The sequence below is a fragment of the Aspergillus pseudotamarii genome (assembly GCF_009193445.1).
Source record: "Aspergillus pseudotamarii strain CBS 117625 unplaced genomic scaffold BDV38scaffold_29, whole genome shotgun sequence".
NCBI lineage: Eukaryota > Fungi > Ascomycota > Eurotiomycetes > Eurotiales > Aspergillaceae > Aspergillus > Aspergillus pseudotamarii.
The window spans coordinates 332,215-355,993 of NW_022475043.1; the positions used below are offsets into that span (position 1 = coordinate 332,215).

At 46.3% G+C, this 23,779-nt stretch overlaps 10 protein-coding genes across 10 annotated transcripts; 7 read left to right on the forward strand and 3 right to left on the reverse strand.

Annotated features, from left to right (window-relative positions):
- Positions 1-3,823: 3,823 nt before the first annotated feature.
- Positions 3,824-4,113, forward strand: BDV38DRAFT_247555 (uncharacterized protein). Its single transcript, XM_032054668.1, has one exon. The coding sequence runs from the start codon at positions 3,909-3,911 to the stop codon at positions 4,080-4,082; it is 174 nt and encodes a 57-aa protein (XP_031913277.1). The 5' UTR covers positions 3,824-3,908; the 3' UTR covers positions 4,083-4,113.
- Positions 4,114-5,279: 1,166 nt separating this feature from the next.
- Positions 5,280-6,310, reverse strand: BDV38DRAFT_91987 (uncharacterized protein). The gene is made up of 2 exons (XM_032064129.1): positions 5,932-6,310; positions 5,280-5,872 (listed from the first exon to the last, which is right to left on the reverse strand). Exons 1-2 carry the CDS (start codon positions 6,274-6,276, stop codon positions 5,366-5,368), a joined length of 852 nt encoding a protein of 283 aa, XP_031913278.1. The 5' UTR covers positions 6,277-6,310; the 3' UTR covers positions 5,280-5,365.
- Positions 6,311-6,472: 162 nt separating this feature from the next.
- Positions 6,473-7,559, forward strand: BDV38DRAFT_247558 (1-(5-phosphoribosyl)-5- ((5-phosphoribosylamino)methylideneamino)imidazole-4-carboxamide isomerase HIS6). The gene is made up of 3 exons (XM_032054669.1): positions 6,473-6,776; positions 6,958-7,144; positions 7,266-7,559. Exons 1-3 carry the CDS (start codon positions 6,477-6,479, stop codon positions 7,547-7,549), a joined length of 771 nt encoding a protein of 256 aa, XP_031913279.1. The 5' UTR covers positions 6,473-6,476; the 3' UTR covers positions 7,550-7,559.
- Positions 7,560-8,054: 495 nt separating this feature from the next.
- BDV38DRAFT_283326 (uncharacterized protein) lies at positions 8,055-8,561 on the forward strand (the record flags this gene model as incomplete). The annotated part of the gene is made up of 4 exons (XM_032060023.1): positions 8,055-8,092; positions 8,156-8,213; positions 8,326-8,418; positions 8,484-8,561. The coding sequence occupies 4 exons, from the start codon at positions 8,055-8,057 to the stop codon at positions 8,559-8,561; spliced, it is 267 nt and encodes an 88-aa protein (XP_031913280.1).
- Positions 8,562-9,256: 695 nt separating this feature from the next.
- On the reverse strand, positions 9,257-11,036 carry BDV38DRAFT_283327 (Elongator subunit ELP3; the record flags this gene model as incomplete). Its single annotated transcript, XM_032060024.1, has 2 exons — positions 9,257-10,683; positions 10,736-11,036. 2 exons carry the CDS (start codon positions 11,034-11,036, stop codon positions 9,257-9,259), a joined length of 1,728 nt encoding a protein of 575 aa, XP_031913281.1.
- Positions 11,037-11,403: 367 nt separating this feature from the next.
- BDV38DRAFT_247562 (succinate--CoA ligase (GDP-forming) subunit alpha) lies at positions 11,404-13,175 on the forward strand. The gene is made up of 7 exons (XM_032054670.1): positions 11,404-11,689; positions 11,756-11,784; positions 11,863-11,989; positions 12,046-12,108; positions 12,167-12,192; positions 12,255-12,337; positions 12,404-13,175. The coding sequence occupies exons 1-7, from the start codon at positions 11,526-11,528 to the stop codon at positions 12,902-12,904; spliced, it is 993 nt and encodes a 330-aa protein (XP_031913282.1). The 5' UTR covers positions 11,404-11,525; the 3' UTR covers positions 12,905-13,175.
- Positions 13,176-14,175: 1,000 nt separating this feature from the next.
- Positions 14,176-14,454, forward strand: BDV38DRAFT_247565 (uncharacterized protein). Its single transcript, XM_032054671.1, has one exon. It carries the CDS (start codon positions 14,239-14,241, stop codon positions 14,404-14,406), a length of 168 nt encoding a protein of 55 aa, XP_031913283.1. The 5' UTR covers positions 14,176-14,238; the 3' UTR covers positions 14,407-14,454.
- Positions 14,455-14,968: 514 nt separating this feature from the next.
- On the forward strand, positions 14,969-16,805 carry BDV38DRAFT_271564 (major facilitator superfamily domain-containing protein; the record flags this gene model as incomplete). Its single annotated transcript, XM_032057337.1, has 5 exons — positions 14,969-15,260; positions 15,346-15,525; positions 15,588-15,656; positions 15,745-16,191; positions 16,252-16,805. The coding sequence occupies 5 exons, from the start codon at positions 14,969-14,971 to the stop codon at positions 16,803-16,805; spliced, it is 1,542 nt and encodes a 513-aa protein (XP_031913284.1).
- A 475-nt stretch (positions 16,806-17,280) lies between these two features.
- BDV38DRAFT_92096 (RFX family transcription factor) lies at positions 17,281-20,666 on the forward strand. The gene is made up of 4 exons (XM_032064131.1): positions 17,281-17,451; positions 17,576-18,296; positions 18,357-18,674; positions 18,729-20,666. Exons 1-4 carry the CDS (start codon positions 17,436-17,438, stop codon positions 20,338-20,340), a joined length of 2,667 nt encoding a protein of 888 aa, XP_031913285.1. The 5' UTR covers positions 17,281-17,435; the 3' UTR covers positions 20,341-20,666.
- A 773-nt stretch (positions 20,667-21,439) lies between these two features.
- On the reverse strand, positions 21,440-23,770 carry BDV38DRAFT_92064 (uncharacterized protein). Its single transcript, XM_032064130.1, has 4 exons — positions 23,435-23,770; positions 22,516-23,315; positions 21,761-22,459; positions 21,440-21,696 (listed from the first exon to the last, which is right to left on the reverse strand). The coding sequence occupies exons 1-4, from the start codon at positions 23,435-23,437 to the stop codon at positions 21,573-21,575; spliced, it is 1,626 nt and encodes a 541-aa protein (XP_031913286.1). The 5' UTR covers positions 23,438-23,770; the 3' UTR covers positions 21,440-21,572.
- Between the last annotated feature and the right edge of the window lie 9 nt (positions 23,771-23,779).

The following is a 23,779-nucleotide window of genomic DNA, read 5'->3' on the forward strand; positions in this document are numbered from 1 at the left end:
AAAAGAGTAAGTAAAGCGTGCACTACATTGTAAATACAATTATTTTAGGCGCCCGATGGGGTGAATAATGAAGAAAATAAAAATGAACCGCAAAAGCCAAATATATAAAAACAAAAATAAAAATAAAAATAAAAAAGCAGAGAAGGGGAAAAGCCCATCGCCCTTTCCACCACTCAACAAATAGTCTATTTATGAGTTAGTAATTAGCATCCAAGGTAGGTACCATTCAACCTCGACAGAAAATTTTTGTATCTCCCGTGTATTGTCATCATCACCAAAAAAAAACCCCCCAAGAGTGCTCACTTTTTAGATCCTATTGGCTTTTTTTTTTTACTTAAATCTAATTATTATCCGGAATCCTGCACGTCAAAGAGATGATCACCACAGCGCTTAAAATGGACAAGTCATGTTAGCTGTACAGGATGCACAGTAAACCTCTTATTAGTATGTATTTCCAACCAATCCAGATTCCCTAGGCTAAACCAGCCGAATGGAGTTTGGTCACGCAGTGCAGTGGAAGCGATAAGACTCCAACCATGGAAGCCACTGTTAGTCGAGCCCCAAAACAATGCCAAGCCTGCACAAATAGATAAAACTGGCGCGGGATGGAATTGTGAAGCATTAACCCCTTGTTTCAGGTTCCATGTGAGCGCTTACCGCGAGCCAATGGGAATCAGCAATCTGGAGGCTCCCCCCTCCAGTGGCTCCTATGGCTGTAGCCCACTTCCCGGTGTGGTGATGGTGATGATGTAGTATGTATGTATGTACCTTCCAAGCATAGGTAATGATTTACAGGCAAGGGTTTTCCGTGAAGAAGCCGGCAATTCCTTCCAGCCCGACTGGGATTGATATTACTTGTCTCGCAGACCAGATGGTTAGCACTTCCAAGATGATCTCACAGCCGAAATGAAGCGGCTTCTCATCTATAGGCATGTATTTTGCATGGGTGCTGAACAGGGAAATCATAAAGGTAATGTTGGGATATTTTGTGGGAACAGGTTGAAGAGGATTCCCAACTCGTGTCTGGTCGATCAGTAGTACCAAAAATAGACGTTATACGGAGTATGATCAAAACATGTTAGGGAGTTGGAGCTCTCCTTCCCTTTTTTGGTTTTTGGTTTTTGGTTTTTATTTTATTTATTTCATTTTTTTTTCTTGCTTGCCCCCCCTTCGATTCTGCATAGACCATATGTTAGCGACCATAGAGGGTATAGGGCAGCAATACTCCGTACCTTCTTGTTAATAATAGTAAGGGCGGAGTTAAGATGCCACGATCTACTGGTGGTTTCAGTCTCCTGTTTTTGAACCATTTTCTACTAGACACTTACTACATACAGACAACACTGAACAATGGGGATCACACGAAGTCTCGATCCTATACAGCCTCGTTGATTTTACTTGGGCATTAGGTAACTTTATCACTGATAAGTCTAATCAGTCATGTTGACCGGTCATTTTCATATCATGACAATTACTGTCACCTTTGCTATCAGACCATGTCAATAGGAAGGAGCCTAATAGGTAGGGGATGGGGGGTCAAGAGTGCGACTCAGATACTTTTTCTAGTTGAACTCCATGTTATACTCTATTGAATCCTTCTAATATACATAGATTAATTCTCCTATCTCGCCGTTGGCCTTAAACTACTAGCGCAAATGATAAAATCCAGAGCTAAACTAGGTTCGGACTTCGAGATCTTGAGCTTGATCTTCACTATTACAGTATCCAAGGTAACTCCAGGCTACCACATACTCACTCCTTGTCGTTTGCTTTAGATTGTTCATGTGCAAGACGTCTTGTCGGGTGACTTCAAGTTATTATCGGCATGGCATGTAACATGATCGGCATTGATCACATTCCAACGCCGAGTGTGTCATCTTCATGTAGAGTAGAGTCTTGGCTGTCAATTACCCTGTCTAGTATAGGGTATAGGTCTACGGGATATAAAGACACGGACGAATACGCTAGGAAATTTATTATATTAAAATGGGGAACCCAACACTCTGTACAATACGTTATATTAAGTGACCCATGCGTTTTGCGAACTATAAGGCTATAGTACATATTTGTTCATATATATTCATTCAAAACGGTCAACAACGTTAGAGACCAGGGGTGATCCGCACAACCCAATTCTTGAGAGAAAATAGTAAGCTTCCAGCGACGATCACTCATCGATGAGCCCTGCGAGGATCATAGTTTTCCATTTTACAGTGTTCTATAAATGCAGTTCTCCTGAATTATAGTCGATGTCTGAGATGGTCTCTAAGCGGATAACTTGGGCCCGCTGATGGTCTTGTCCTCCGTACATTGTTAAATATCGCTGCTTATAAACCACCATGAACGGTTAAAATTAATTGACCCGATTGTTGTATCCTAGTAAATCTATGAGTAGATACTCCACTATTTCGGCCGAATGCACCCCAGCCTAATCCGTATCCTATGGTATGGATGCATATACTCGCACAGACGGACTCGGTGTATATATGTACATGGACCTGTACATGCATGTGTAAGCATAGAAGGCAAAGAACAATAAATGGAACTCACAACCAACCATGAACAAAAAACCCGAAGTAATTTTTAACCGAAGGTGCGGGAAACTAGTTACTTCCTTGCAACTAACCGATTACCTAAATGCCGGAGAGGTTGGTTGTTAGTAGGTTAGCGAGATAACCGAATTTCCGACAACGTATCAACAAGGCAGATCTAATGATATCATTACAGAGTACGGAGTAGTTGCTAAAGAATACTCCTGGAAACTACTCCGTACAGGTATCTAGAACAGCTTCCATTGTCGGGGCCTTTCCCCATCAAGTGGATTCACTGTGGCTAACAGAAGCAATGAGATTAGTGCAGTGCCAATAGTACCTTAACTCCTTTTGGATCACCCCACTTTGGCAACTGAAATAGGTAATTGTGCCTGGACTAGACTACAAGCAGCTTAGGGTTCCTTTGTGCGCGACAGACATACATACTGCAATGCGCGGAAAGGATTATGGTTGTCTCATCCCCCAAAGTCACTAGTTGGGGAAAAGTGAGAAGAAATTTTTTCTGCTTTCTTTTTTCATCACCAATTTTTTTTCTTTTTATCATTTTTCATGCCCTTTTCCCACTACGGAGTAGATGTGATGATCATTGAGAGAATATAGAACCTGGCACTTGGCCCGCTCAATACGACGGGTTGTTGCTTGATCAGCCATGGTGAAACGATCTAGAGTAACTCCTCTAGAAGTTCAACTATTCATATTTACGAGGTCATTGTGAAAGTCTTAGGTACTATTAATATCACAAGTTTGAATTTTGATATCATGATGCCACTTTCTCAATGGTTGCTACATCCTGTTTAACATATGCTTTGCCGAAACATAGCCAGTCTGAGAATACATGAATACTACCTTGGGCAGATTTAGTGCAACAAGCGGTTAATGGGTGTTGTTGTAAAGATTTAGGCGGCGGGTGATGTCTTTTTCTTTTTCTTTTTTTCCTATCTTTTTCTCTTTTCTTTTTTTTTTGTCTTTTCATTCTTCTTATCCTTTCCATTTCCTTTTGCCCCCCTCCCCACAGTTTGAACCAAAATTCGAGGTCCCTAGATTTCAACCTAAGCCATATGGAGTAACTCATAAACAGGGAACTATCCAAGTGGACGATTGGAGCGTTTGGCCTCCGATAGACTTAGCACATCTTGGCGCTACTAGACTGCAGATGACCGAAGACATTTTCCGAAGTTCCCCCCCTGATGGCACCAGATGAATCGGTCTTAGCTTCTTCGTGTAGACTAGGAGAACAAAGTACAGATGTGGACTAACTAGGACAGAGTAGCATTGGTGCATGAGAAAGGCTGCCAAGAGGCTGGTTAAGCACTAAAAGCGGTGATTACGCATTCTTTGTTTTGCTATGTACACTCGATGACACTTTTGGATACTATCGGCTTTAGCGTTGCCATTACCATGACCACGGTTTCAAATCCACGACTCGCATCCATGATACAAAAGAGATACGAGAACATGGCGTACAACTACGTACTAGTCTACCTTTCGGGTGCAGATAAAGAGTTTTGGTCAACAGGTCGTGACTCGTGATGAGAGTGTCATATGCCTTGCTGGGTTCTTTGCTTTGCTTGGAAGGGCTGCGTGCAGAAATCTGAAACGGCTAATGCATGGTAGAAAAATCCCCGGCCAACTTGTGATTTGCTATCTCGCCTGGCAGTGGGCACGACCCTATGCTCAAGTCCAGGTATGGAGCAGTATGAGGACTGGAAGGGGTAATATCTTGCTCTGATAATAAGCACTATTACCGGACTATTCCATCCATGGTGATTAATGTATTAATAGGACTGGAGAAAATATCTGGAGCCATGCAGGTACCCTATCGGCCTAAGGTAACCGGTGGAAAGGGACTACAAATTCGGTGTGGAACTTTTATGACCTAGATTGGTGCAATTGCAGGCTATAAACTCAATTATAGCGTACAAAAAAAATCTCTGGGAAGGATTGAATAGTAGACCAATAGACGAGGAATGGAATAAACCTTTTGATCCGAAAACTGTAAGCTCTACCAGGAAGATTACCCCAACGTCGAGACGTTGGTACCTCCTACTGGCGCAATTTGAAAAGAAAGGAAAAGAAAGGCGCAGTACTAGTAATGTCTCTCAGTCCGGGTCCAGCGCGAGCAAAGGTGTCCTCTATGTTCATATATATACATAATTATCTTTACTGTGTACTCAGTGCTCATTTAGTAAGAGATAAAAGCCCACTCACGGGGAACTACCATATCCAGAAACAGTCTAGAAAAACGGAGGATTGTCTCAGATTGTTTAGGAGCCCCATTCCTAAAACTTAGTTTTCCTCGGAGGTTTCACCATATCTAGGCCTGTGGAGTTGGAACGTGCATCGAACGAAAAGCGCCCTAGAGTAGCCAGAGAATAGACTTCTCAAGTCCCAATGCTCAAGACGGAAGTCTCATGACGAACTCCTTACAGGTGGGTGGTTTTCCGGGTGCCGCCTGGCTATTTGTCGTGTTGCAACTCACTCCTCAAGCTAACACAGCACAAAGGACCGGGATATATTCTAAATCCATAGTTAGGTTCATCATCGCCAATAGTGGATGAAAAGGATTCGCGAAGGATGGGTGAACGCGGTGGCGACCACAGGACGAGTGGGGGATTGGCAGTAAAACTTCCATCGTTGCCCATGTGAAGATAGAGGCAATGCCAAAGCCCCTAATCCAGGCAACGGTAATAGACAATCTGTCATAGACAAGGGATTCTTGCTACGATGCTATTTCAACGAAGAAGTTCCGAAAATGTTCCGGTGTAGCAGGTAATTCCTTAATGGAATTGCCTATCAGCACTGCTTGCTGTCCATTAACGGCGCCCTCTGGTCTTGCCTTTACCAGACCGTCGTGGGCCTTGAATGGCAGATAAATCTCGCTTGCTCAGGTTCAGAGTACCCCCTGCAAACTTTCCGATAGAGGGTCCCCCGACGCCACGCTCCCGTCTTCCGGTGCTGGGTTTCGTTTTAGGTGCGGGTTTCTCGAGAATGATTCCGTTTTCTCTAGCTTCCCGTCGACGTTTATCATCCTTCTTCTCAGCTTTAGCTTTGATACCTCTTCGGTGCGATGACGGCATATTTTGATGGTATAGAGATGCCTTGGCTCCAAGCGATTGCATCCGCAAGTCGAGAGCTTTTAGTCGATTTTTACCGGTCGGCGCAAGATCCGATGATGACTCGAGAAGATGAGATTCCTTCAAAAGCCGTTGTAGTGCAAGGTCATTCTTCAGATTAGCGGCGTCATCGCCGTCATCCTCGTCTTTGCTTGGGGGGCTCCTGACAGCTACCGGTTTAACAGAGAAGGATGGCGGCTTCGCGGTCTACACATCGTCATAGAATTAGTCAAGTTTTAGAAGACACATATATATCATAGACATACCATAAAGGCTTTGCGGGCCCTCTTATCCATTGGCTCCTTAGCCACGGCGGACAAGTCGTGGTGCTCGACTACCTCAACCTTGTTTTCCCCATGTCTATCCTCTGAGACGCCACTCCATTCAGACTCAGGGTCAGATTCTTCGGATTCGTCAGCGCCATGCTCATCATCGGATATCTCTGTAATGCGGGTTTCAGGCACTTCTAATGGCTGAAATTGAGCTTCGAAAAATTTGCGGAAAATATCATGGCTAGAACTATCGTCCCTCGTAGTGGTTGTCGCTTCTTCATCCTCTGATGCCGTAGATCTCGACACAACATGTGTCTCTCTCTTTCGCTTTCCAATCATCTTTGAACGACCAGCTTTTCGAAGCGTTGTTGATCTCTGAGAGACCCGAGTTCGAAACACTACATGGCGGCCAACTTGAAACTAATCTTTGTCGTGGTCACGTGCGATAAGATAAGCTGACCCCTCGTGGGATTTTCACAATAATGATATATCGAACTACAACACAGCACCAGGTTTAAAGATCCATTGGAACAGACAAGATGACCAAGTTCCGTCCTTGTATCGATCTACACTCAGGCCAAGTTAAACAGATTGTTGGAGGGACATTGAGCAATGTCCCTGCGGATTTAAAGACGAACTATGTTTCTAAACTTCCAGCTAGTCATTACGCAGAGCTGTATCAAAGACACGACTTACGCGGAGGCCATGTCGTGATGCTTGGTTCGGGCAACGATGCAGCAGCAAAAGAGGCGCTTAGCACATGGCCGAGTGGCTTGCAGGTCGCCGGTGGAATTACCGATAAGAATGCTCAGTATTGGATAGACCAGGGGGCCGAGAAGGTGAGTTCTATTGCTTTTTTGGGTGTCCTCTGTATCTACTTAGTTGTATATTTGGGTCGAATCAGTTGTAATTCTCTCGTTCTTGCATTATATCAAAACCACCTCGCTCTCTCCTCTCTCCCTTCCTTCTTGCTTTCGTCCTTATAGGCTGCCGCAACAGGTACTGATTGCCCTTGCATAGGTTATCATCACATCATTCCTCTTTCCAGATGGCAAATTCTCTCTTGAGAGGTTGGAATCGGTTCTTTTCGCGCTTGGAGGTGACAGATCGAAACTGGTTCTAGATCTGAGCTGCCGAAGGAAAGGCAACACATGGTTCGTGGCTATGAACCGGTGGCAGACCATCACAGAAATGGAAATCAATCAAGGCAAGTTTTTTCCTTTTAAATTTTTTTTTTTTTTTTTTTTTTTTCGCTGTTGTATCGGACGTTTCTAGGCGACCTATACTCGAGGGAAAGAAAAAACATCCCTGTACTGACCATGATAAAGAATCCATCTCGCTATTGGAGCCTTACTGCTCGGAATTTCTTATTCATGCTGCAGATGTGGAGGGACTACAGCAAGGTATAGATGGAGAGTTAGTGTCTAAGCTTTCCGAGTGGTGCTCGATACCAGTTACGTATGCTGGCGGTGCACGGAACTTAGAAGATCTTGAGAAGGTTCATTCAAGTAGTCAAGGAAAGGTGGACTTAACTATCGGCAGCGCGTTGGATATCTTTGGTGGCTCCGGTGTGACATTCGATGAATGTATTCAATGGAATAAAACTCACTAAGTTAGCGGTGGCTTAGAAATGTGCAGATGTAGCTGGCCCGGTTTACATAGATATATTTCTCTCTTGTACGGAGTATGGTCCGAGCGTTTCTTTTAAACATTAGTCAATATATGAGGCCACAAGATGCTAGGGACAGAGGAAACAAACTTTTTCTCTTTTCTATTTCTTTTTCCTCAGATATAAAGGAACATAACTACCTGTAAAGTCAAAAAACGCTTTTCCTACGGGGGTTGATAACTTCATACGGAGCGGGTCCTGACAATGTTTCCCAAAGCGGCTTAGGCGCTGGCACTTCAATCGGAGCTCTCCTCCCGCCTGGCGAACATCATCTATGATAGCCGCCCTCCTTGTCAGCTGTGCATTTGGACATAACTAAGGTCTATCCCACGCCTGCTCTTTTTGTTTGTGCTGTGCTTATTCACATTTCTGGGTATCGCTTTTGTGATACCATCAAAACGGAACCTAGTCGGATCTCTGAAACACTGTCAAACACTTCGTTTTCGATATGAAGCCTGTTGTGTCGGTGTTGAATGCGTGGTCCTGGTATGCCTTTACCAAGCTAATTTTATACTTACTACAAACTGACCAAATACCTTCGTAATATAGCGCGATCATCTCCCTTTTCGCTATTGTCATTCTCTCGGTCCTCGGATCGTTATACAAGGTTCGTTTGCTGCCGGAACCGCTACCAGGTCTTTTCGCTTGATGATGGCCAACTTTGTTGCCTGTCCTGCGTGTGGTATACTAGGAGTGGTGGCTAATTGAGATACTCATAGAGGGAGCACCACGGCTTTACCGGCTCAGAGGGTGAGCCTGAGGATGGCGCTGCGGTCGCTGCTTCAATCTTCACAGCCGTGTTTGTATATGCCGTACGTTTTGCCCTACCTTGACACAGTAATTAGAACACCACATCGCTGACAGTTGCAATACACAGGCCTTTTTCGTTTTCTGTTCTTTCCAAGCCTATCTTCACGTGCGAAACCGCAGGGGAGGCGCAATATCTCTTAACTGATTCGCCACTTTTGTTATACCCTTCTTTTCGATGATGAAATCGGCCGCAAAATTCGATTCTTTGGCCATACCGAGATATGACTACGTTGCCCAATTGATACCACGGAGTGGTCTGGAATGAGATGCGATAGTCCGTACATACAGTGTATCGTATGCTACAGCATCTGCCGAACGGATGATGATCTGATGTTCCCTGCTTCTAGGTACCTGTGTTTATTATATCATGGGCTCACTTACCATATCGCTCTCTATCGTTTTAGGCTTAGCTTTTGATTTGCTGTTCTAAGTGCTTTATTACTGGTGTCTCCTTGTGTTGTACATAAAGTGTTGGTTGTTATAGAATTGGCTTTCCTCACTATTCTTTGTGCATACGGCTCACAAGATATCATACCTCTACAGTATCTTAGTATACGGTGAGACTGAGAGCCTGTCCGGACAATTGAGTACGAACTAGTGTCCACAGTTCAAAACCAGTCAGTATTACAAGCGTGTATGCACTTCTATTTTAGTTTATGTACATGCACGTATCCTTTCCAATCTTCGAACACAGATTATTTGTAACACCTAGAATGCAGAAAGACCCGCCCCTCAGAACGCCAATGTCATAACCCCTCCCAATCAGCAAAACTTTTCATTGAATGTTGCTCGTCCATTATCATAATCATATATCAGCCGATGCTAACTAGGGCACAAACGTTATAGCTCCTCATCATCAATAGGGTCCAACATCTTGGACATGTAAGGGCCATCCAAAGTATAGCCTAGACGCGCGTAATAACTACGCACGCCCACACCAGAGATGACACTGATTTTCCGGCTTCCATGTTCCTCCCGGGCGATGCGTTCTGCTTCCTCCATCAACAAAGTACCAAAACCACGGTGCTGGAACTTGCGTGGATCACGCCCATGCAATGGCACTGCAGAGCCATACACGTGGAGTTCACGGACGATACTGGTTTGTTGGCCAGTAAATTCAGGGCGGAACGTATGTGTGGGACTGCACTTTCGCAACCGCAACAAGCCGATTAGAATGTCTTGCTTGGGATCCTCGTAGGCAAGGAAGGTCTCCCAACCTCCATTGGCTGTGTAGTCGCGTCGAACAAGTTCAACCTGGGATGGACGAATCTTGTTCTTGACTTCATTAATTCCGACTTCACGGGTACGGACGTCCCGACATGTGGTGCCGAAGTCCTTCATCCTGGCCAAAGCAAGTTCACGTAGGTTGCCATTCTCCACGCCTGAAGTAACCAGCGGCATAGGAATATCTCGTTGGACACGGTAGATACGGGTCCAAGGAGGGACTAGGGCAAGAATACGGGCCACTAGGTCAACCAAGGCATTAGGAGTATAGTTCTTATAGCGACCGGTCCTCCAAAGTTCATAGAGACCAGTCCCTCGGATAACTAGAGTTGGGTATATTTTGAGGCCGTCGGTTCGAAAAGCGGGATTCTCGAAGTATTCCTGGAATTGGAATAGGTCACGTTCCATCCCAACGTTCGGCAAGTCGGGCATCATGTGGCTGACCACCTTATACCCGGCATCCTTCGCAAGCTTAAAGGTCTCTGCAACTGCAGCAACAGTGTGGCCTCGATTTGTGTCCCTGGCAACATCCTCGTACAGACTTTGCACGCCGATCTCCAATCGTGTACAGCCATACCTAAGCATGCTGCTCAGATGTGTATCCAAGCAATAGTCGGGTCGAGTCTCAATTGTAATACCAACACACTTCACATTGCTCATCTCACCGGCCTGGACGGCTTCGTCGACGTTGTCTGTCTGATATCCACTCAAGGCATTGTGAAGCTGGGCGATGAACGATTCGCGATAATCCTCGGGCAGAGACATGAATGTTCCACCCATGATGATATATTCGACTTTGTCGACACTATGGCCGAGAGACTTAATCTGGTCTACACGTCCTCTGGCTTGCTCGAACGGGTCATAACGAGCTCGAATAGCACGCATCGACGTGGGCTCATACCCGGTATAGGACTGAGTTGAGTACTCGAAATCGGAATCGGGTCCACCGGGGCAGTAGACACAAATATTACCGGTGTATGCAATATGAGGACAACGGTGGGGTTTGCTCATCACGGCTACAACGGCGATACCCGAAGACGTTCCTAGATGACAATAAGAAAGTGCCCAGCTGTAGTTGAGGGACAGGAGACATACTAATCGGCTTAGCGATTAATTTGGGAAGGATATACTTCTTGTAATGTTCTGGGACGGCAGCAATAATGGCTGTCAATGGTGGCAGATGGGCCAAACAGTGCTTTTTCGCAATTTGGTTACGTAGTCTGTTAAGATTGAGATCTTTCTTTGGTTTTTTGGGGTCCCTTTCAGCTTCATATTCTTGAATAAGAACGTTAGCAATATCAGAGCAAGCTCGCAGATATCGTTCATTCTCTGGAGGAAGCTTTGTGTTCGTCTTAGATTTGGAGGGTGGCGGCATAGTCATTGTGGCCGTCGCCATTTTGAAGGGTTTCCCACCACGCAGATGGCAAGAGTTAGAATCAAGGTAGTATCAGAGATACTCTGTTTGTTAGGCAAGGACTAGAGGGAAATGGGAAATAAAATAATATAAAGTCAGGTAATAATATTCTATTTTTTTTTTTAAAAAAAAAAAATAGAGATCCCAATTGACGTTACCCCAGATGATGATCGGTCTAAGGTGGTTTGGAGGGGCCGAATATCAAATCAGTATGCGAGAAGGAAAAAAAAAAGAAGGCCGAGGAGACTGAACCGACCGCCCGCGACAATTCGGGTCCGCTTAAAGCTTTGTCCCGAAAGTTGAAATCCAAACCTTCCCGGCGCGTTTCCTACCGCTATACCAATCAATCATTTCCCTTCTCCTCCACGTCAACTTTCACACCTCTGGTGCAATCTCCTCTCCTCCCAGCCCTTTTTTTTCATTTTCATTTATTTATTTTTTAATATATATCCTCTACTACAGGTTTCCGTCATGCAGGCCTTCCGCCGTAGCACTGCCTCTGCCCTTCGGAATGCTGCCGCTGTGCAGCAACGGGGATATGCCAACGCCCCGGCCTACGCTGAGACCATTAACAACCTTCGCATAAATGCGGATACCAAGGTTATCTTCCAGGGCTTCACTGGCAAGCAGGGAACGTATGTATACTTCGACCAGGTGTGGTTTCATACATGATGCTGACGTTGCATTCTGTCCTCCCGCAGTTTCCACGCCGAGCAAGCCATTGCCTACGGTATTTCCCACCCCCTTTCAGATACCTCAGCAGATCGAAATTTGCGATAATATGGACAATGTAGCTTACAACAATCAGGCACCAAAGTTGTTGGCGGTACCAACCCTAAGAAGGCCGGCTCGACACACCTTGATAGACCCGTCTTCGCAAATGTGCGCGACGCCGTGAAGGAGACCGGAGCTACTGCTTCTGCTATTTTCGTCCCGTATGATTGTGCCCTTCATTCTGGAGGTATATAAACGTGTGGCTAATTGACTGCAGCCCTCCCCTCGCTGCTAAGGGTATTGAGGAGGCAATTGAAGCCGAGGTCCCTTTGGCTGTTTGGTAAGACGATCGTGGCCTGCGTAAAACTCATCAATCGCTGATTTATTGTATCTTCTAGCATCACTGAGGGAATTCCCCAGCATGGTAAGTTTATCTATATCGTGCGAACTATCCGGGATCTCAGAGTCTGACTGGTATTCTACTAGATATGGTTCGTATCACCGATATCCTGAAGACGCAGAACAAGACTCGTCTAGTCGGACCCAACTGCCCCGGTATCATTGCTCCCGTAAGTTATAATCGCCTAACATGTCATCTTGTGAACACGTTTGGACAGATATTTACAGTGGTATAGGGCCAATGCAAGATTGGTATCATGCCTGGGTTCATCCACAAGCGTGGCCGTGTGGGTATTGTTTCCCGTTCGGGTACTCTGACCTACGAGGCCGTCAACCAGACCACTCAGGCTGGCCTCGGCCAGTCTCTCGTTGTCGGTATCGGTGGCGATCCTTTCTCCGGCACCAACTTCATTGACTGCTTGAAGATCTTCCTTGAGGACGAGGAGACCGATGGTATCATCATGATCGGTGAGATCGGTGGTAGCGCTGAAGAGGATGCTGCCGAGTTCCTCAAGGCTAACAACAAGCACAACAAGCCCGCAGTCGGATTCATTGCCGGTATCAGCGCTCCCCCAGGCCGTCGCATGGGTCACGCTGGTGCCATCGTTAGCGGTGGCAAGGGCGGTGCTGACTCCAAGATCTCTGCTCTTGAAGCTGCCGGTGTCATTGTTGAGAGGAGCCCCGCTTCCCTTGGCAAGGCTCTGCTCAACGAGTTCGTGAAGCGGGATCTGGTTTAAGTAAGTGAGCGTGGGATGTGAGTGATTGGGGGGTGTGTGGTTGAACCTCAGCATGTGGCATTCCATCATTCGGAGCGTCACTGCTGAGACCTATATTCTAAATCTGCTAGATGATCTTCTCTTGGCCACTCCTGTACTTTTCCTGTTTCAGGTTCTCCTTTGTTTAGAGATGCTAGGGAGTAATTAGTTTCCTCATGTAAATTTTCGTTCCTCTTTTGCTTTACTCCGTACAATCTTGTCAATGTTGCATGATCGTAGAATGTGCGGAAACAAAACCAGTGCTCTATAATAGTCTGAAATCAAGTACTTGAAACTAGTTCTGGGAGATGTCCATGTCTTGATTGTCCCATGGAGGCTTCCCCCTCCCCCCAAACCCAAAAGGATAGAAAAGATTAACAACCTCTTCATTTGGCAAAGATGTTAGCTTCGAAGATCAGCGGGAGTATCGGAAAAGGGGATTTAGAGGTGACTCTTCAGTTTACAGCTCTCATACATTTGCCCCTAAGGTGGTAAGAGCCGGGAATAGGGATTACATGTAGCCCCTATCTGTTGTGATTCTCCTCCAAAATAGCTACAGGGGCTGAGTTTTCCGCAAGCTAAAGTTTTGGGCGATCGTCGCGAACTCAATTGATGCCAAGATTACTGGGATATGTACGTAGTATCATCGCTAGCAGATGGAGATCTATGGAATCCACCAGAGAAGGCGGCAATCATACAAACCAAAAAGACAATAAAACCCTGTGGCATGGGTGTAGATCACTCAGGGACGATCTTACACTAGCCTGGCTTGACCTGAACCATCAGCTCGTCCGGCCCCCGATGAATCCCCCCCCTACTCAACCAGATCTTTTCGCCATCAGCCTTCTTCTCTTATCGGTCTATTTGAGCTGTTGTGGGTACGGCCTACCCCTGGCACGTAAAGATGAGATTGAAAGCAAGATACTAGCAAAGATAAATGCATGCTGCACGAGTACAGATGGATTCTTATGATTGTACGTCATCCTCGGTCATCGTTGCCTCAAACTACGAAGGGGTGGGATTCTCTTATTCTGCCAATTCTCGAACGACTATGTTTCATGTAGCTAGGCAAGATATGATGTGTGATCCCAGCCATCTAGATGATCATCAGGCACAGAGGCAAATTGACACAGCTACTCTACGTTAGGTGGCGATGACGCCTCATGCCTTTCGGGGAAGGTGGAGCTTATGGAGCCTTATCAGGGCAGTCTCGACTCTGTATTCATTCTGCCTAGCATTAAAGGTCAGGCTTAGTTAACTGTAGCTCCGCGTTTCCTGATGCTGGGTGATAAATCATTCACGGTAGAACTCGAATAATGACACCCCGATTGTGCTTTCCATATTTTGCTTACAATAGGACTCTTAGACTCACATTGCCATTCGAATGCTTTCCGTTTGGAGCCTTGCATATGCACGGGATGCTATTAGTATGCACCTCAATGTCTGGCGTGTCCCTCGGGTTATTGCTGCATACAAATCATTAGGCTCACATGGAGGAGGCCAAGAGTGTATACGCTCGCTAACGATCTGTGGACCCACGGGGCTAACATCAAGTACGGAGTACTGTGTATATATGTTTTTATCTGGAATTTGTCGGCCAAGGAGTAATGACCCGTAGACCATCTCTCATAGTTTGGTGATCCCTCTGCTGCATTAGTTACCAGAAGGTCCTCTCCATGCAGTTCAAGGCCACCTCGCCGCTGCCCATACACAGCAGAGCAGTTCTCCTCAAGGTTCTATCAATTCTCGCCTTAGTCCCACGGAATGACGATCTTTCTCTGCTACTTCACATTTATTGTTTTATTTGGGAAGGGAGCTATCAAGGCTGCATATGTTGTGGATCAGGTAACTTTTCCTTGTTGTTTTGGGTAATTAATGTACACTTTGGTATTAGAAGTATATGATCCTCGACTAGGAACGGGGTTGGCGCTGAGATGTTTGATGTCTAGGCCATCCGTGGACATTTCCATTTAAAGCATTTATAGCTGAGAGAAGTATCATCGGGAAATTTGATTTCAGAACTACACTTTCTCCACCGCTGTAATCATGGCTACAGCACAGTCAGATACCGACAAGGTCCCTATAGTTTTTTCTATTGAAGAGGATGAGAGGCAACCATCCGACTCTCTAGGGGCTTCCCAGCTTGAAGACCAAGTTGCCCATTCCAAGCCACATCATATTTTCTCTCGTCGTAAGAAGCTGCAAATGGTATGCCTTGTTTCAATGGCTGCCATTTTCTCCCCCTTATCGTCGAATATTTATTTCCCAGCCCTAGGCGAGGTGTCAAGGGTAAGTACGACAAAAAGAAAATACACTGTGGGCAACCTTTCGAGGGACAGTATATTGACCAAGCCCTATGCAGAGCCTAAATGTTAGCATGTCCCTCGCCACCTTGACGGTCACAATATACATGATCGTGCAAGGGATAACACCCACATTCTGGGGTTCGATTTCAGATACCACAGGGAGACGCCCAGTCTTTATTGGGACGTTCATTGTGTACATGATTGCCAACGTTGCCCTTGCTGTGTCCACAAATTACGGAGAACTCATGGCTTTTCGTGCCTTACAGGCTGCTGGTAGTGCGGCTACAATTTCCATTGGTAAGTTTGTCTCCATTAGTAGCCAAAGATTAGATATACGTTACTCATAGGATCGCCATTAGGCGCAGGTGTCATTGGTGATATCACTATTTCGGCGGAAAGGGGAAGCCTGGTGGGTATATTTGGAGGAGGTAAGATAGTGATTAGACCCCGCTCTTCATTTGTATTGGGCACTTGGTGGACATCATGAACGTATGGATATGAGCTGACACATTGAAGTTCGTATGCTTGGGCAAGGGATCGGCCCGGTTGTGGGTGGCATCTTGACTCAGTACTTAGGCTTCCGCTCGATCTTTTGGTTTCTCACGATATGCGCGGCTGTGAGCCTTCTGTCTATTCTTATATTTCTACCTGAGACGTTGAGGCATATCGCTGGTAACGGTACTGTTAGGCTGAGAGGTATCTATAAGCCTTTTCTGTTTGTGGTTATCGGACAGAAGGGAGCCATAACCGGAGCCAACCCGGGCCGGAAGAAACCTGAAATGACATGGCGTGCTATACTTGCTCCTCTCACATTCCTTGTAGAAAAGGATATCTTCGTTACCCTTTTCTTTGGAAGCATCGTTTATGCGGTTTGGAGTATGGTGACATCCAGTACTACAGACCTTTTTCAGAATGTCTACCATTTGACCTCATTAGAGGTTGGCTTGACATTTTTGGGCAATGGTAAGACCCACTATCACAGCACCATGGTGAGATGAACGTTCGCTGATTGCCACCTGCTAGGTTTTGGATGTATATCGGGGTCGTACTTGGTCGGCTACCTTATGGACTATAACCACAAATTGACAGAACGCAAATACTGTGAGCAACATGGCTACCCACCTGGTACGCGGGTCAACTTGAAATCTCACTCGGATTTTCCTATTGAAGTTGCCCGAATGCGCCACACTTGGTGGATTGTTGGGCTATTCATCGTGACAACTGCCATCTATGGAGTCTCGCTTCGAACACACATAGCGGTTCCCATCATCCTGCAGTACTTGATTGCTTTGTGTTCAACGGGGATATTTACCATCAATAGCGCATTGGTCATTGATCTTTACCCTGGGGCCAGTGCAAGTGCAACGGCAGTTAATAACCTGATAAGATGCTTGGTGGGAGCTGCTGGAGTGGCGGCAATGCAACCCATGCTGGACGCGCTGACCGCCGACTACGCCTTTCTCTTGCTTGCGGGGATCACGTTGGTCATGGCTCCTCTATTGTGGATGGAAAGTCGATTCGGGGCTTCATGGCGGCATGAGCGAGAGATGAGACTGGAAGATAAAAGTAGTACTTGAAAAGTGGCATAGATCGATTTGGGGCGTTTAGTGTGTACTTGTACTTAGATAGATGCATGCATGCATACATACATATACTACACATATATAGTACATACATATGCTCCCCCTAACGGATGTACTCCGTACAGAACATGATTATTACTGTACCTCGTATCATATATTGTTTCTCGTTCTGTTTGACTGCTGATCAGCCCTTTTGTTTGTGTTTGTTTATTACCGGAAAAGACAATACCAACGAACTGCAGGAATGCCAACTTATATAATCTCTGCCACACGTGACCGCACCCGCAAACAAGCAAAAGCAGTCGTTGCTTGAGGAACGCCGATCTCTGTTTATCCTCCTCCTTCCAGCTCACGATTCTTCGACCTTGAAACGCGGCTGCTATGAGCTTTCCATAGCAAGTCTGCTACTAGACCGACCCTGTTCATGCCCTAAAGACCCCGATTTCCGACTTGACTTTGATTGGGCTCTAATTTCGCGAGTTCCCCTGCGGTGTGAAAACGTGTGGTTGACGGTGGCTGGAAGGGATCAAAACAGACGCTATTGCCCGTGGTTACCGACCGTCTCCCACCCAACAGCGAGGGAACCAAACATCGTGGTGTGCTGGAGCAGATCAAAAAAAAAAGATGCCTCCTGAGATGGGTAAGAAGCTGCATCCACTTCCTGCAAAGCCTCCTACTTCCTGTCATTGGTCTTAGCCTGTCTCTCCACTGCCGTACTTGTGTGTAAATATCCGTCGGTGTTGGCTAACTAACAGAATCAACAGGCCGAGCCGCCTCGCAGGCCTCGAGTGCTGCATCTCAAACAACGCAGATAGTAGCGCCACATAGTCGTCCTGGGACAGCAGACCTCATGAGGTCGCGCTCGGAAACCGTAGTATCAAGGAATGGTCGCCGCCCAAGGTCTAGAGGCTCTACTGCCAGCATCCATTCAAACACCACCCAACAAACCCAGGACCAGCAGATTACTGATGGATTTCCGCAATTCCTCCCGGCTCAAGCCAGCGCCAGCCATAATGTCTTTGGAGGAAATCCCGAGGAGATCATTATGCGATTTGGTCAGCAACTTTCGCATCCCGTGAGCGGTTCTTCGCTGGACCCGACTATGCCTGATGCTCATCACCCCGTCCTGCCAAGGGCTGAAGACTTCCCAAACCATGCGATGCATGGCCATCACCTCTCCCACCATTCAATACCTCCAGGTATTCATGGATTGTCTTCCTTGCCAATGCCGCAGTACCAAGCGATGTATGACAGCGGGATCGAGAATCACGTCCCAGAACACGTTCTAGATGAGAACGAGAATTCTGAGGCTGGTGCGAAAAAGAAAAAGGGCTCAAACTCTTCTCTTGCGAATGACAACGAACTGCGAAAACTGCTGCGGCAGTACGAAGGGTATTCCTTGAAGCAAATGGCAGCGGAAGTCCTTAAACATGAGGGAGCTGGGGGTAAGGCTGAAAAGGTGAAGCAAGTCTTTGCTATGATATGGTGAGCAACGGAATACCCCAATTATATACCGGTTGCGATTTGTTCCTTACACGCCCCTAGGTTGAAGGAGAATTGCAGAAAAAGCAGCGGTTCTGTTCGGCGCGATCGTGTTTACTGCTGCTATGCAGAAAAGTGTGGAACCGAGCGTGTCTCCGTTTTGAATCCAGCTTCTTTTGGAAAACTCGTGCGAATCATATTTCCCAACGTACAGACTAGGCGGCTCGGAGTCCGGGGGGAGTCGAAATACCATTACGTCGATTTAACCGTCATCGAGGAGAAACAGCAGAAGCCTCCTCCCCTGAACCCTCAGATGCCAGCCGGCACAACCGGTTCAGCCGCACCTACAGACCACAAAGTGGGAGAAGTCATGCAGAAGAGGTGAGTTCATCACGGGAGAAGCACATCAATGTATTCAAATCTGATCAGAACTAGTGTTAGTATCGCACCGCAGCCTCCTGCAGACACTGCAGTTTTCCCTTCACCCACCACTTCATTCACTGCCAGATCCTCGGGGAGTTTTTCGAGCTCAGATTGTGGTTGTCATACTTCGTCCCGGTCTAGTGGCGATTCCACCACTACCCTGGAAAACGTAGCAAGCCATTCTGGGAGAATGATTCACCAGATGCTTCAACTACCAACTACCGAAGACTCATCCATTGATAATGACACTCTACAACTTCCTGATATTAATGACTATGTCCCCGTTAATACGGATTCGAAGGTTGCTGCTGCCCTAGCCGCCCTTTATCGGTCACATTGCATTTCTGTCATAGACAGCTTTCGATACTGCAAAGAGCGGAATCTACGACATTACTTCTCTGCCTTCCACGGGACGCTAACCGTGCCAGTACAGAAGCTTTTAACACACCCTAACCTCGCCCCTTGGATAAAGGAATGTGATTGGCTCATGTACCAGAAAATGATTGCATTTGTGGCACCGCTTACAACTCAAGTCGTTCCGAAGCTCGTCCTAGACACCTTTAGTTCGATCTCTCAAAGACTTACCACCCATATCGCAGATACGTTCAAATCGCAACCTATGCACGTCTCCTTAGCAAGATTAATACCAGCGCATATTTTTTGTAACCTTCTTCGGCACATGCTCGATGTCAATCAATCCGCCAATGCAGCCGCAGCGTGGCTGTGCCACCCTGATAACAGAAACCAGATGTGGTTTGACTTCAAAACGCTGGTAGATCCGAAGGAAATGATTTCTAAAGCGAATATCCCAAGCTGCGTGGAAAAAGCCACCGAACAAATTCTTAAGCATGATGTTCGGGCCCTTCTCACTCCTATTACCGATCTGAATCCCGCCGCCTCCCATCCGTTCTACACAAAGCCTGATTCGGAAGGAGGTACTCAGTCACATAAATATCCTGTGCAGTCGTCAACGGGTGATGACTATAACTTCCCGGATAAATGGATATCATTCATTCTCAATTTACCATTTGCGTTTCCAAATCACCGTACGAAATGTATCATAGAGAAAGTTGATGCGTTGTGGGATTGCATCCTTCGTCGGTTAACATTAGGGGGAGCTCAAAGCTTTAGCGCCTGGTGGATGACTAAAGTATTCTTTCATGAAATGATGCTTTGGCAAGCGGAAAAAGGTGGTTTTATGCGCTATACGCCGAGAACATTGCAAGGCGCGAGTTCGAGAACAGATCAACTGGGACCAAATAACATTCCCATGAAGCAGCCTAGTTATCCCGACTCTCTTAAGAATGGATCCTTCACAGCTGCTAACGCACAAAGCAATGTTGAATCAAGGTCTGGATTGGATACCTCTGCCCCGGCAGAGAGTATCCACCCGTCTCGATCCTCCTTGGAACGTTCACAGGTGGACGCAGAACCACAATCTAATACCGCTCCTATTGAAAAGCCAGCGGATATATCCGAAAATATTGCCAGCTTTCATGCCTCAAACAATGATGATAGCGCGATTGACCTTGACGATGATTCAATGCTAATGACTGTGGGCAAATATGGCGATATGATGGCCTCTGATCCAGCAGATGCTGAAGGCGATGTTGTCGTCATATAAGCTGACTATACATATTTACTTGATTTCGTCAAAGTTTTGGAAAAAAAGAAACAACCAGGTTTTCATTTGTTTATGGGTGGAGTTTTAATGCTCTTTTTAGGAGTCTTTTTTTTGGTTGGTGATTATTTATGTTCATGTACAAGGAAGTTTCGGCGTTCGACGATCTTCGCACGAGAGACGAGAAATGAGCATCGATCGAAATACATCGACCTGCCGCAACTGCTGGCTTTTCAGGTTGAAAATCATACACATTTAATAGCGTGGTTGATCCCGCTCTGAATCGCTTATTGCTTTCTTTGAGCTTTTAGTTTCCCTGTCAGAGACCGACCTGTTGTACATAGATTCCGGTCAACCTGTTTGCAAATGATCTACAGAACTTCTTACTGCCATGGTTCACTCTATGACGCCTCCTTTTTCTGATACGCTCTTTTAATTGCCTTGGGTTACCCTTTTCCTGTTAGGTATATTGCATTTTGCTTGCTTAGAGTCTTTGACAAGCTCTATACTATCTGGACAAAGAGAATCATGGCCATATTAACTTTTGGACACAGCTGATTAGGAGAGACAGGGCGACCTTTTTCTTACTTTTCAATTGGGGTTGCACTTCATTCTCGCATAACTCTAGCCAGAGCTTTTCTACCTATTCACCTAAATGACAGGTGCTCGTTCCAATTTAGACCATTCCTCGTTGCTGTCGCTGGTCTCCTTGGATAGCTGGCGTCTTTTCGACGGCTGGCTTGCCTTTTGCCTTCTGTTCGTATTAAGAGTCCAGGCATTTTTTACCCGATTGACTGGGTGCGATCTTCCTTCAGTTCAATTCTCTTCGTGCATCGTTCATGATTTATGCTCTCGAGTATTATTGCCTTCCGAATTTACTTTCAATATTTCATCATATGACCTTCGCTTGCAGAGCACCATATTCCACTTCAATTGCGCGTGGAACTCACAAGTACATGTTAATCCATAACATCTAAGCTACTATAAGCTCCGTAGAACGTGATTTGATGAGAGGAAAACGCCAACAGTACACGCTGCGTGTTAAATCTACTTGTACGAATGAAATGAATATAGCCATGATGGCTGGCCAGGAATATAGTCGAAGGTGAAAGTGGCCATGACCTGGAAAGTTAGGGCATCTCTTTCATAAGACTTCATTATTCAAATCTCGACTCAGCGCACATAATATTTCGGTAGTCTAGCATCTGTCACAGACAAGAGCCCGCGAGGCTTATCTACCTGAAACCTCCGGCAGGGAAGAATCTTGGCCCAGCGTAGCCATGTGCTATGATGCTCTGTATATCAATGTTGCCTCCGTTGTGGGGGCTCCATAGCTTTATCAGAATGTATCTCCCGGAACTATAGATATTGGTTAGCTCTAACCCTACGGGCTTAGCCGTGTTGGAAAGAAAATGAATCATACGGAGGTGGATCGAATGTAATGCTGACCATGCTCTTGGTTCGTTCAATGAAGAAACGAGCGTGAGGTTTTAGCAATTCTAGATCAGGATTCTGAGCATCGGAACCAGTGTGTGGACCTGAGGGGGAGGGCTGTGGTATAGGTTGAATTATACTGGGGACCTCGCGTCGTCTTGGCTGCCCGTTTCTTTCCATGACGTATCGGCGACGCATGGATGTCACGCGCCTGAGTAGTTCGCGGCGTCGGCGGTTGTACGTGCTTAACTCGGATGCATCTTCATCGCTATCGCTGTCATCGCTTTCCGAACAAAGAAAATCGTCCTCCACCTGGTCCATCTGTAGTCTCTCCACATCCGCAAGGGATGGTAAATCGTTCCCATATCCCCGATCATCGTTATCACTATTCTCAGAACGCTCATCATAGTCTGTTATAACCCGAAATCCTAACATCGGGTCAGGAATAGTGCCTGCATTTCGCCCTATGGGGTCACTGATATCGGTATCCGACTCTGAATAAGAGTCCCGGCCAGTCAGAGACTGTAGAGGATGCCGGTATGCATTCAAATATTCCTGGGAAGGCTGCATGTCACTCCGACGATTTCGCCGGCTTCGTTGAGAAGATGTATACTGGATTTGGTACTGGGCTGTACGGGTCAGAAGTTCGTCGGAAGTCATGGATACGAAAACCATTCCTTCTTGTATCCTGGTGAATGGTTATTAATAAACGGTGATTAGCCAAGCTGCTCAGATGTAACATACGGAGCATCGTAGCCAGACTTGGGAGCCTTAATCACGATCTTTTTCAAGCAGAACGGGGTCTCTCCACGATGCTTCAAGATCAGATTACACCGGTCTGATTTTGTACAGTAAACAGAAGAGTCGTTGCGAAGGACGTTCTCGGGCCATGTGCTTTCACCATCGGTTTCATAAGTGCCCCCATCGCAGCTAGCCAATTCCATCCTGAGGGCTCCGGACACAACCTGGCCATACTGTCCGTACCTGAAGCTCTGCAAACCCTCTCTGTTGTCATCTGATTCGAGCTTTCTACGTTTAACCCTCCGCCGGCCTCCATCCGCTTCCTGAGACATGCCGGTGGCTGCTTCGATATGGAGTGCGGATTCGTCTCTGAGTTGATTGGAAGTGGGGCCTCGATTCCTTTCTTCTTGACCTGCCCTGCTACTTCCCCTGGAACGAGTAGAGTGTCCGTTAGAGGGTATAGAAGCATCGGCAGTACTAGTACTAGAGTCGGTGTATGTCGCAGCGATATTTAGAGCTCGCAATCTCTGCATGCCTGGGCGTGGGATATGTTGCTGTATCTGTCTATCAACCGTTGCTCCAGTCTCTTCGAAGCTTGGCTGGTCCCACACACGGCCGGAGCGATACTCTTCTATCTCTTCGTTTAGAGTCTCTAAAGCGCGGGTGGTGCTGTGGTTACGTTCTGAATGCAACAGATCTCGCAGATGCTGTAAACTGTTTGCGGTAGGATACTGTGGTCTATCACCGGCACGGCTTCCACGAGGTACACGAAGAGAGGCGGGAGGATAGGTGTAATTCCCCGACTACAATTATAGCCAAAACAGTCAATATACGCCGAATATGAGGTAGACAGTATCCTTTTGCAAAAGGAACTCTGAGTTGGCGACGGGATAAGATATTAACAGCCCGGAATTTAACGTACCATTCTGTATATGAACACGATCCACGGTTAGTACAACGGGCAGAGGCACGGAGGGGAAGAAGAACTATATCGGGGCGAGATAAATGAATTATGATGAACCAACAGAGAAAGAATCAAGGGGAGGCATTAGTAACCCACAGAGAGTACAGACAGACCAGCTAGAATGACCACGGACAAAAGAAAGGCCAGGTCTGGAGTGGTCGGTGAAGATGATAATGATGTGCCAAGTTTCAATTGATAAGTGCGGGTTATCGCCCGTAGCGTCACACGTGATACTGGGGTATATCCGTCTATCATTCATTCACTTGCTATGATGCTGTTTTCATACACTTCTTTCCTTGGCTC

Bases quoted from the DNA above. Each gene is read 5' to 3' on its own strand.
- BDV38DRAFT_247555 (XM_032054668.1), top strand. From the start codon at position 3,909: ATGACACTTTTGGATACTATCGGCTTTAGCGTTGCCATTACCATGACC.
- BDV38DRAFT_91987 (XM_032064129.1), bottom strand. From the start codon at position 6,276: ATGATTGGAAAGCGAAAGAGAGAGACACATGTTGTGTCGAGATCTACG. The intron at 5,873-5,931 runs GTATGTCTATGA...GACGATGTGTAG, and splicing joins GGGCCCGCAAAGCCTTTATG to ACCGCGAAGCCGCCATCCTT.
- BDV38DRAFT_247558 (XM_032054669.1), top strand. From the start codon at position 6,477: ATGACCAAGTTCCGTCCTTGTATCGATCTACACTCAGGCCAAGTTAAA. The intron at 6,777-6,957 runs GTGAGTTCTATT...GCCCTTGCATAG, and splicing joins TAGACCAGGGGGCCGAGAAG to GTTATCATCACATCATTCCT. The intron at 7,145-7,265 runs GCAAGTTTTTTC...ACCATGATAAAG, and splicing joins AGAAATGGAAATCAATCAAG to AATCCATCTCGCTATTGGAG.
- BDV38DRAFT_247562 (XM_032054670.1), top strand. From the start codon at position 11,526: ATGCAGGCCTTCCGCCGTAGCACTGCCTCTGCCCTTCGGAATGCTGCC. The intron at 12,109-12,166 runs GTAAGACGATCG...TGTATCTTCTAG, and splicing joins GAGGTCCCTTTGGCTGTTTG to CATCACTGAGGGAATTCCCC. The intron at 12,193-12,254 runs GTAAGTTTATCT...GTATTCTACTAG, and splicing joins TGAGGGAATTCCCCAGCATG to ATATGGTTCGTATCACCGAT.
- BDV38DRAFT_247565 (XM_032054671.1), top strand. From the start codon at position 14,239: ATGACACCCCGATTGTGCTTTCCATATTTTGCTTACAATAGGACTCTT.
- BDV38DRAFT_92096 (XM_032064131.1), top strand. The intron at 18,297-18,356 runs GTGAGCAACGGA...ACACGCCCCTAG, and splicing joins CAAGTCTTTGCTATGATATG to GTTGAAGGAGAATTGCAGAA. The intron at 18,675-18,728 runs GTGAGTTCATCA...GATCAGAACTAG, and splicing joins GGAGAAGTCATGCAGAAGAG to TGTTAGTATCGCACCGCAGC.
- BDV38DRAFT_92064 (XM_032064130.1), bottom strand. The intron at 22,460-22,515 runs GTATGTTACATC...ACCATTCACCAG, and splicing joins AAGTCTGGCTACGATGCTCC to GATACAAGAAGGAATGGTTT. The intron at 21,697-21,760 runs GTATGATTCATT...CAATATCTATAG, and splicing joins ATTACATTCGATCCACCTCC to TTCCGGGAGATACATTCTGA.